The sequence below is a fragment of the Notothenia rossii genome, assembly GCF_949606895.1.
Source record: "Notothenia rossii genome assembly, chromosome: 7".
Lineage (NCBI taxonomy): Eukaryota > Metazoa > Chordata > Actinopteri > Perciformes > Nototheniidae > Notothenia > Notothenia rossii.
Window position 1 is genome coordinate 60,511,567 of NC_136905.1, and position 11,345 is coordinate 60,522,911.

At 41.0% G+C, this 11,345-nt stretch overlaps 1 protein-coding gene across 1 annotated transcript in view; it reads left to right on the forward strand.

The window, feature by feature from the left end:
* Positions 1 to 11,345, forward strand: part of kiaa1109 (KIAA1109) — a 149,251-nt gene extending 137,906 nt beyond the window's left edge. Inside the window, exons 87-90 of the mRNA XM_079692224.1 lie at positions 5,410 to 5,604; positions 5,970 to 6,104; positions 9,308 to 9,467; positions 10,490 to 11,345. Of these exons, the coding sequence (XP_079548350.1) occupies positions 5,410 to 5,604; positions 5,970 to 6,104; positions 9,308 to 9,467; positions 10,490 to 10,706 (707 nt within the window). The 3' untranslated portion in view covers positions 10,707 to 11,345. The remainder of the gene's footprint in view (positions 1 to 5,409; positions 5,605 to 5,969; positions 6,105 to 9,307; positions 9,468 to 10,489) is intronic.

Below are 11,345 nucleotides of genomic sequence, written 5' to 3' on the forward strand. Positions count from 1 at the left end.
TCCCTCGACAAAAAGCTATCTTTTATGCCAGGGGTGCCCAACCTTTTTTGAACCGAGAGCTACTTTTAAAGTTGCCAGTCTGCCGAGATCTACCAGTCCAAATAGAGAGGCGTCGCCATTACTGACAGCCTACTACCAGGTGAATGCACACTTCTACTTGTTTAAAACTGACCTTTGTACGATTAATACTTCATTGTCATTCATGGCTACACAACACCGAGTTGGACCTCTGACGTTACACGAAAGGAGAAGAAGAATACTTCATAAAATACTGCAGATCCTATATCTTACCTCTTTCTAATCTACACACATACAAGTATTTAACTGAAGTTACACAACAGTGTTGTTGATACAGAGTTGGAGTTTATTCAATCAATCAATCAATCAATCAATGTTTATTTATATAGCCCAATATCACAAATGTTACATTTGTCTCAGTGGACTTCACAGTTTGTACAGAATATCAGTATGACAATACGACACCCTCTGTCCTTAGACCCTCACATCGTACAAGGAAAAACTTCCAGAGAAAACCCCACAGTTTAAAAGGGAAAAATGGGAGAAACCTCAGGGAGAGCAACAGAGGAGGGATCCCTCTCCCAGGACGGACAGACGTGCAATAGATGCCGTGTGTAAATTGAAAAGATAATACATTTGCAACATAGGTAGTCCAAATGTTTTGAAATGCATGTGTGTATAATAAGAAGATGAATCCACGAGGATATCCATCCAGGACTTATGATCCAGGACCGCAGCCACGACTCAAGATCCAGGACTCGCAATCCATGACACAGGACCGCAGGATCATCCATGACTCCGGATCCCGGCGTATATAGACACCAAAAAGAAAGAAATTTGGGGAAGCTGGGTTAATCGGAACATGAGAGTACACAGGTATAGACAGAGAGAAGGAAGAAGTAAGATGTCCCCCGACAAACTAAGCCTATATCAGCAAAACTAGGGGCTGAATCTAATCAGCCCTAACTATAAGCTTTATCAAAAAGGAAGGTCTTAAGCGCACTCTTAAAAACGGATAGGGTGTCTGCCGTCCGAACACAAACTGGAAGCTGATTCCACAAAAGTGGAGCTTGATAAGAAAAGGCTCTGGCTCCCATTGTACTTTTAGAGACTCTAGGAACAACCAACAACCCTGCATTCTTGGAACGCAATGTCCTAGTAGGACAATAGGGTATAATGAGTTCTTTAAGGTAAGATGGCGCCTGCCCATTAAGGGCTTTGTAGGCGAGAAGAAGAATTTTAAATTCTATCCTGTGTTCTATAGGGAGCCAGTGTAAGGCAGCCAGAACAGGAGTAATGTGGTCCCTTTTCCTAACTCTGGTTAGTACACGAGCTGCAGCATTTTGAATCAGCTGAAGCGACTTGACTGACTTCTTGGTACACCCTGATAATAAGGAGTTACAATAATCCAGCCTTGAAGTAACAAATGCATGGACTAGTTTCTCTGCATCGTTTTGAGGCAAGATATGCCTGATTTTTGCAATGTTACGTAGATGGAAGTAGGCGGTCCTTGAAATTGATTTTATGTGGGCGTTAAAGGATAAATCCTGATCAAATATAACACCAAGATTCCTTACAGTCTCACTGGAGGCCAAATTAATGCCATCCATAGTTAATATATCTTTAGATAATTTGTTTCGTAGATTCTTCGGGCCAAGTACAATAACTTCAGTTTTGGTCGTGTTTAACATCAAAAAATTTAAGGTCATCCACGTTTTTAAGTCCTTGAGGCAGTCTTGAATTTTATTTAGATGATTAATTTCATCAGGCTTGATTGATAAATATAGTTGAGTATCATCCGCATAACAATGAAAGTTTACAGAATGATTCCTTATAATATTGCCTAACGGAAGCATATATAGGGTGAACAAAATAGGTCCAAGCACTGAGCCCTGTGGCACTCCATGGCTAACTTTGGTTTGCATGGAAGATTCATCGTTGACACGTACAAACTGAGAGCGTTCAGATAGATAAGACCTAAACCAGCCTAAAGCAGTTCCCTGTATGCCAACTAAGTGCTCTAGTCTTTGCAATAGGATATCATGGTCGATAGTATCAAATGCAGCACTAAGATCGAGTAAGACAAGAATAGAGACAAGTCCCTTGTCAGAGGCTATTAGAATGTCATTTGTGACTTTAACCAGAGCTGTCTCTGTGCTATGTTGTGTTCTAAAGCCAGACTGAAAATCTTCAAATAAATCATAGTTTCTTAAGTAATCACACAGCTGTTTTGCGACTGCTTTCTCAAGAATTTTTGAGAGGAACGGAAGATTAGAAATAGGTCTATAGTTGGCTAAAACCTCTGGATCGAGGTTGTGCTTTTTAAGAAGCGGTTTTATCACTGCTACTTTGAATGATTTTGGAACATAGCCTGATAATAAAGACATATTCATAATATTTAATAAAGAAGTGCTAATTAATGGAAAAACTTCTTTTAACAGCTTAGTTGGAATCGGGTCTAAGATACACGTTGATGGTTTAGAAGAGAGAATCATTGAATTTAATTGTTCAAGGTTTATGGCTGAAAAACATTCTAGTTTACTATCTAGTGTAATATTATTAGAACTTACGTTTCCGGGAGCTGTTGATAACACTATACTGGTCAAAGGCAAGAGGTCATTGATTTTGTTTCTAAGAGTAACAATTTTATCGTTAAAAAAGCACATAAAATCATTACTACTGAGTGCTATGGGAATAGAAGGCTCAGTCGAGCTGTGGCTCTCTGTCAGCCTGGCTACAGTGCTGAAAAGAAATCTTGCATTATTCTTATTCTCATCTATTAATGAAGAGTAGTATGCTGCTCTCGCTTTACGCAGTGCTTTCTTATATTCATTGAGAGTAATATGCCAAATTAAACGAGATTCTTCAAGTTTAGTGGAACGCCATATCCTTTCAAGTTGTCTCGACTTTTGCTTTATTTTGCGGGTTTCGGCATTATGCCATGGAGCTAATCTATGTTGTTTTATTTTCTTCTTTTTCAAAGGAGCAACAGAGTCTAATTTTATTCGCAGCGCATCTGTAGCACTATCAACAACATGATCAATTTGGGGTGGTGTACATTTTGTATAAGTTTCCTCCCCTACATGCAGACATGCTATCGAGTTAAGTATTGGTGGAATCTCTTCCTTAAATTTGGCTATAGCACTAACAGATAGGTTTCTGCTGCAGGAGCTTTTGGCTAATGCTTTGTAGTCTAGTAACAGTACTTCAAAAGTTACTAAGAAATGGTCGGATAAAGCAGGATTATGCGGTTCGACTAATAGTTGCTCAATTTCAATACCATAAGTCAGAACAAGGTCAAGAGTGTGATTATAGCAGTGGGTTGGTTTATTCACACGTCACATACTGGGTCATGTTTTCAAGAAACATTGAAAATTGCTGCCACATATGACACAGGAAAAAAAGAAAAGCAGCCTTGCTCTTGTTGTTGGGCCTGGTGAAAATGGACTGCTGTGCATTTAGCTGTCCTTTCAGGTCCCTCCCCTTTTGGGAGCGTAGGGCAGAATTAGGAGGGAATTCCGTCTAGTAGCGTTTGTGCACTGTTTTGAAATGCCGCTCCTAAATTAGCCACACTCGCATTGCAGATGAGACAGATGGACTTTGAATTGGAATAGATACAAAAATAATCATCCTCCCACTCGGAGTGAACATTATATATTTTGTCCTTTTTTGCTTCTGCCATAATTGCGGTCTTGTGTGTGTGCGGACTGTCACTCCTGTTGACATGGACAACGTCAGCGAACTAGTGCCCACTAGGGGTGGGCGGATCGATCCCAAAATATCGATACTTCCGATATTACGTTACGTTTCAAAATATCGATACTAGAGCCAATAGGATCGATACTTTTATACTTTTTTCCCCGTCTCCTCTACTCGTCAATTTCTTCAAAAAACTATGTGCAGACGAACACAAGTATCTGCTCTTTTCTTCTCTCTCCACTGCTGTCCTCCTCTCCTGGAGGCTCACGCACGCGCAGCGAGCTCCCTGCCTGAACGCCGATTATCAAGCTGACTGACAGCAGCAGCCAGCGACTCGCGAGTGCAACACACACACGCGCATGATGGCTGAGAGAAAGAGGAGCGTTGTGTGGAGCAATTTCACAACTGGCAATTCAAATTTAGCGAACTGTGATGTGTGCAAGAAGACAGTTCGCTACTCTAGCTACTTTGTATTGTTATTTTTCATGTTTGCACTTTAAATTTGCAAAATTAAAACGTTTATTTGTCTATAAAAACTGTCCTGTCTTTATTCATGAAAATGAATTCAGATTTAGTCTATTTATGATGATTTTTACATAAGACGCTTTTCATTTGAAAAAGTATCGGTATCGATATAGGATCGTCGATACTGGCCCTGAAATACTTGGTATCGGATCGAATCCAGATTTTGTGGTATCGCCCACCCCTAGTGCCCACTGCCCACCAGCCACGTCCCGACATATGGGGTCACGCCGGCCAATCACAAAGCTTTGATGCGTTCAAGTGCATTATTCTGGCACAGGAAGATTATGTTATAGGACATTAACGATAAAACTGAATATTGTTGTTCTATGTTTAGACACATCTCGCGATCGACTGGTTGGGCACCCCTGTTTTATGCCATTGGTTTTCAGAGTATTGCATAAAATAAGCTCTATGGCAAACACACCTTTATGATATTTACATTGTTTATGTTCTGGAGGATAATCGTCACATGTTTGGATTATTGAGTGTAAATGCAATCTTAAGAAGTAAAAAGCTAACATTAGGCTACAAAACGAGTTACATCGAGGTCAAAAAATCTCTTAAACTTGTGTTAAGCAAAGACCTTATTTCAGGCTTCTAACTAAAAACCATAAACTTTGAGACGAGGAGCACCGCAGTGCTAAAATGCTAACTCATTCCTGGGTTTTTGGACTCATTCCAGCACCACTGGTGGAGGCAATATCAATCCTCTGGAGATCTGCGCATCCCTTATCAAACAAACTGCATGTTTTTAGTGCGTACTCACTACCTTTGTTGATATCAAAATATAATACAGTAGAGTTCTGTAACAGCACATGTAAATCAGCACCTATCTAAGATATAAAACATTCTAACCTTTATGAAATCAGAATGAATGCACGGTTAGTGCTTTAAACTGCATTCGCTTTATCTCGAGTAACCTCATTAAGAGGTAAATGGCTGCTTCATTGTAGTAGCTTCTCAAACTTTAAGCATTTCTCAACTTCAGACAGCTTTGACTTAAAGAAGACAGACACAGCGTTTTCTCTTTCCGTTTCTGTCTGGCTTTGCAAGCAGCTGCTTATCTTCCATGTAAAGCAGGTGCAGATAGTATTTCACAAAGCATTGGAGCAGAGCGGTGTGAACATGACCTTAAAGACTTTCCACACGTCTTATCTCCTGTTTCAGAGCTGAACCTGCTCAGGAACGCTGAGGCCAACAACCAGGAGGGCGGAGCGGCTGCCAAGAGCTCCAGCCTGCTGAGCAGCTTCCGCAGCTCCTCCAGCTACAACCACGAGACGGAGACCATCTTTGCTCTTCCCAGAATGCAACTGGACTTCAAGTCAATCCACGTACAGGATCCTGAAGAACCTTCGCTAACAGGTGATGAAATGGAGTTTGATAACATATTTTGTCTCACATACATTTACATAACATGAGTCAGCAAATATTGTGGAAAAGGTTGCCCTTGACTAACATGACCTCGGCAGAATCACATAAACAAAAATATTTTATCTGTAAAAAAATGCGTTTTCCTTTTTTCCTCTTTAACAAAAACCACAGTCCCCATGACCATATGTTATACTAATTGTGTACACTTAACTATAAACTCAACTCAACCTAACCCTATCTTTCAACCCGAGTATATCAAGCTTGCTAACGCTAATTCTAACGGTTTTGAAGAAGGTTGAGTCTGAGAAGCAATGGTTTGTCTCTGCTACAGATCTTTTTTTTTTCTTTTTTACCAGACACAGAAAGCAAACCCAAAGTGGAGTGCAGCGTGGTGACGGAATTCACAGACCACATCTGTGTCACCATGGACGCCGAGCTCATCATGTTCCTTCACGACCTGGTTTCTGCATACCTGAAGGAGAAGGAGAAAGGTTTCACATCATTCATTCATTACTTAGAGGGATTGTTGGAAGTGGGGTTTTATCAGATCCTTTCCAGTAGTGAGTGTAGCCTGCAGTAGAGGGTCCGCATGCCCCTGATTTGGTAATAACAAACAGGCGGAAGCCAAACAATGTCCTGTGGAGGGCGGGGGCAGCAGCAGAACATATTTAAGACACCTACAAATATCAATATCATATAGTGCAGAGTTCCACATACAGAGAAACATACAGAGGGCTGGGCCACATGTCATGACGTTTATAAGTTATAATTTTGCTAAATCAATTAAATGTAGGTAAATTATTCATAATAATTGAATATGCTTAAAGAAAGAAAACAGACTACCTCACAGCTCACCATAGGCTCTAATTATTTTCATTTTGTTACAAAATGTTTTGGTATTTCAAGCTTGGGCTTTTTTTATCAACAAACATTGGCCTTATTAACACATGAATACTGTGTAATATATATTTCTACATATATTTAAGACGAACATTATAAGTGGACCACGAATTTCAGATGTCGGTCATTTAAGCTTCGCGTCGGGCCGAACCACGCCCCTTAGCTGTGATATAATGAGCATATACCACGGCCTGTCGTGAGCTATTGCTTAATTATACTTTTTGAATTAGCTGAGGGCCAATCCAAAACGGATATAATAATAATCTATTTTCGCTGTATGCTATATTAAGAATATAACATTGTTTTACCTTGTCATGATAGAGTGCTTTCTGACCGCCAACTGAAGCTGTTATGTTGCTCTTTACAAACCAGCAGAATCCATCGACAAAAACACATTTGACCTGGAAGAACAAACGGGTTGCTGCCTCGATCGGTGGAACTGTCCAAACTAACCAATTGTGTAACTGCGATGAATTCAAACTAAGTCACACAATAACTAACAAATTAACCAATCAAGACAGCAGTAGAATAGGAATGGAGTTATTTAAAAAGCGTATATAACTGTTTCATTATAGGCCACAGTAGTACACTGCTTCCTGCTACTCCTGTCTGTTTCGATTGTATACACTGACTATGGATAATGACCTCATAAAACCCAACTTCAAACAATCCGAACAATCCCCTTAACCTTTCCAGTCAGTGAAAAGACATCCACAGTCTCTGGGACATCTCCATGAGCAAGGACTAGTTCCATTAGAAAGTGAGGATAGAAATGAGTCGTCAGTCCAAGGAGAGATAACAATATAAAGCACATACGTCTGCTTCTGTCCCTGTGAAGCCGTTTGAGTGCTTTCGGACACATTTTGTAGAGCGGCAGGAAACTGAGGCAGCTGAAAGATGTCTTTACGAACAGTATGGGGGGGGGGGGGGGGGTGGTCAGAGAGCCCAGTGCTGGCAGCATTTTAATGGCTTCTACATTGTCACGGAGGAACAAATTAGCAGCCATTATGCAGACGAGCTCACATTCTTCGTGACAATTAGAGTGGTGCCGTGACTTTGTTCTGTTGAATCTGCTGCTGAATAGAGAGGGAGAGGAGGCGAGATATTCCATCAGTTTGATCCGTCTGGATTCATTAGAGCAGGACGTTTGAATAGAGTCGAGATCTATACCATCAAGGTGCCGGCTGCGTTCAGGGACATTCATGAATGTGTGTAGAGTGGTGTAGGGATGAGGAAATAATGTAGGCCGACCCAGAAGTTAGCATCTCAAGGCGTCCATCGACAAAAGATATTTTTCGAATATTGTTGAAAATAAAATCAGTTGCAAACACACGTTTATCACACTTACACGTTTTGTTCTGCAGGATGTCTTCACTCGGAGTAGTATAAAACACAAGTGGTAAACCCGGAAATTAGTCAGCATCTTTTAACGTGTTTATGGTTAGATGCTTGAAAAAAGATCTTAATCTTAAGGTAATTTTGGAGAAACCAGCTCGAGTGCGCTAGAATTTGAAAATACACAACCGGAAAAAATCTGCCACTTCCTTACAGAGCCCCTCCTCCAACACACACGAACGCGCACATGACCAATGAGGGCACGAGATAAGTTTGTGCACAGATGGAAGGCTGACAGGCAGTTATGCCATCCAGTTATTTTAGCCGGGCCGGCTCAGATGATTGGTCGTGCTTTTTACAGTACTACGCCTTCCACAGATGACATTTATTTATGGTTTTGTCAAAGTACTTAATATATTCATTGCTATCGAGATGTTAAGAGCATTCCATGGAATATAACAAAAAGTGTTTCTGAAGTGAATTACCTACCCCACCTTTAAGAGATTTTTTTCATGTTTGGTTCTACAATATAAAATATGTCAGTAAATACTCCACTCGTGAATGTCTGACGCTTTTATATTTCATAAAATGTGTGCTTGCTAACAGGTGACTAAAATAACTGCTAAACGGCATGATGCCCGGAAGAGTCCGCCTTTAGCTGCACCATGATGATGTACTTAGTTTTTTGTCAAGGGAGCCCTTGCAATGCTAACTTACGGGTTGGCCTACAAAAATACTTCATCACTGCACCACTCTATAACACCACTTTATGATTTTTTAAGCGTAAATGCCATTGCCAGAAGTAAAAAGCTAACGTTAGGCTATTACTACATAACAGTCGCTAAGCTAAAAGCGGCACATTTTTGGTGTGATGATGTTGGTGCTGGAAGTTGTGGCTCAGTGAGTTAGTGCGCTGATATTGGATCAGTGGTGCACTGGTTCAAATCCCACTGCAGTCAGCAGGTCGAACCCCATATTTCTCCGGTCAGGATTGCCCACAGTACTAAGTCGCTTTGGGTAAAAGTGTCTAACAAGTGACATGTAATGTTAGCTATTGCGGGGTTTTTTAAAGGTATTTGTGGGCCAGAGGGCCTTTATTGGAGATCTTTGTGTAGAAAGGGGGAGACGGGAGAGAACATTGCCTGAATTGTTCGGCCTGCTTCGGGATTCGAACCGGCCTGCTATGGGTTGCTAGCTATAACCAAGCTTCTATGTGTGTTTATGACACATAGAAGCTTCAGACATTCAAGAGTCGAGTATTTACTGATACATTTAATGTCGTAGGACAAATCATTAAAATGTCCTTAGCTTGTGCTAACCACAGACTTCCATACCAGGGAACCTGAAGTGGTAAAATGCTGACTCATTCCCAGGTTGAAGAACTCACTCCTCTACTGTATTGTGGTGTGCCTGTTGAAGCAGCTGTAACCTCACCCCCCCTCTCTTACCCCCCCCCCAGCCCTGTTCGCCCCGCGGATGTTTGCGACCCGCCCCGGTCAGAAGAGCCCGACCGCCCTGCACGACGACGGCTCCTTGGACAAAGACGACGGCATCAACTACACCACGGTGGACTGGAGGGAATTCATGTGCAACACCTGGCACCTGGAGCCCACCCTCAGGTCAGTGGAGTGGAGGGCTTTGTTTGGTTAAAGGACTGATGACGTGAATTAAGCTCATTCAGAGCTGCAGAGGAACAACAGGAAGGAGCATTCGTCAGCGTCAGTCTCTATGACCGTGTTGCTACAATGACGCACAGACTCACCATGCATATCGTAATATACAGAACAAGGATTTTGAAAGGACTTTGGGATACAAAAAAACACAGACCACAAAATTATAATTACTTTTCTTTTACACTAACTACCAATTTTGGTTTATGAAACTAATGTCTTTAATACTTAATATAGTCTACATGTTATCTGCTTAATGTACTGCACAATGTTAATCACTAATAACTATTTATAATGCGTTAAATCAATAATTTACACATTATAAACATTTTATAATAACAAACTAGGTGAAGTATCATAATGCTACATACCTGCTTTTTTAAACTTGTAAAGACCAAATTAGTTTCTGTACTCTTAAACACTTTACCACACAGTATACTCTTAGTTGCATTTACAGTTGACTAAGGACCACACAGCGTTTCTTTTACAATGGTTTCTAATAATAACAGAGCCATAAAACGGGGCCATTGAGAAATTACCCAGCGTCTTTCCGCTGAGCGCCTCTGAGACATTTTTGTCCGGCCACTCTAAGCACTTTACGTTCAGAAAGCACTTGTACAAAAGCTAGCTTTTGTTTGTGACGTTCACACAGAAACTACCAAAGACTGAAAGGCCTGTTTGTTTGAGCAGATAGGACCTGGATGTTGCCAACGGTGACTGCTCTACTTTTATCTCTGTAGCAGTTCAGCTTAGTCCTACAAAGAGTGAGGGCAAGCATCCTCTGGTTGGTGTTCATGATGAAAATACGAGTAGAGGGTAGCCCAAATTGATAGATTCAAGGCATGGGGCGAAGCTAATCCGCCTTAAAACAGCAGCGATACGTTGTCAAGATACACGGTTTTTTATATATATTTATGCCAGAAAAAGTAGATAAAGGGCCTAAACTGAACCCTTCCTTCTTCTTTCCTCAGGCTCATCTCCTGGACAGGGCGTAAGATCGACCCGGTGGGTGTGGACTACATCCTGCAGAAACTGGGCTTCCACCACGCCCGGACTACAATTCCCAAGTGGCTGCAGAGGGGGGTGATGGACCCGCTGGACAAGGTGCTGTCGGTGCTCATCAAGAAGCTGGGCACCGCGCTGCAGGACGAAAAGGACAAGAAGGGGCGGGACAAGGAGGAGCACTGAGGAACTGTCACTCACTGAAGTCACTACACACTGGATCACAAAGGCCACTACTGTACAACCCATTTTAACAGCCTGTGAATTTCAGCTCAGTTGTTTACGTGGTCTGTGCCACTAAGCGGCTCAGACTGAAGCGTTTTGCACCAATGTCGTTTTCTGTATATTTTGAACAAAGTAGATAGAGTTATTCGCCTGCTTTAATGGTAAAACCCCTGCCTCTTTTACCTGTTGTAAATGACCTTACTGATGAAATCGCTTGAAAGTTTATTTTAAAGCTTACCACTATTTCATGAGAAATGATTTCTTATACCATTGCCTTTTCTTTGTTTCCCATGGAACACATGGTAGATATGCTTTATGTATTTTATAGTGTAGTTTTAAGAACAGTTCAGTGACCGTGTTCTTGATTTTTCTTCTTTTTTTTTGATGTGAACAAATAAATACTGAGAGATTACGGCACATGATTAGCTCAGTCATCACTATTTATGGTTATGTGAAATGTCTTTAACATGTATGAGCTTGGTGTGTCAAGCTTTTGTTTGTCCTTTTTTTAAATCCATACAATAGAACCAGTGTATATAATTACATTTCTTAAATATGTTGATTTCCTAACTTAATAAAATATTGCCATTCAATTTTAAA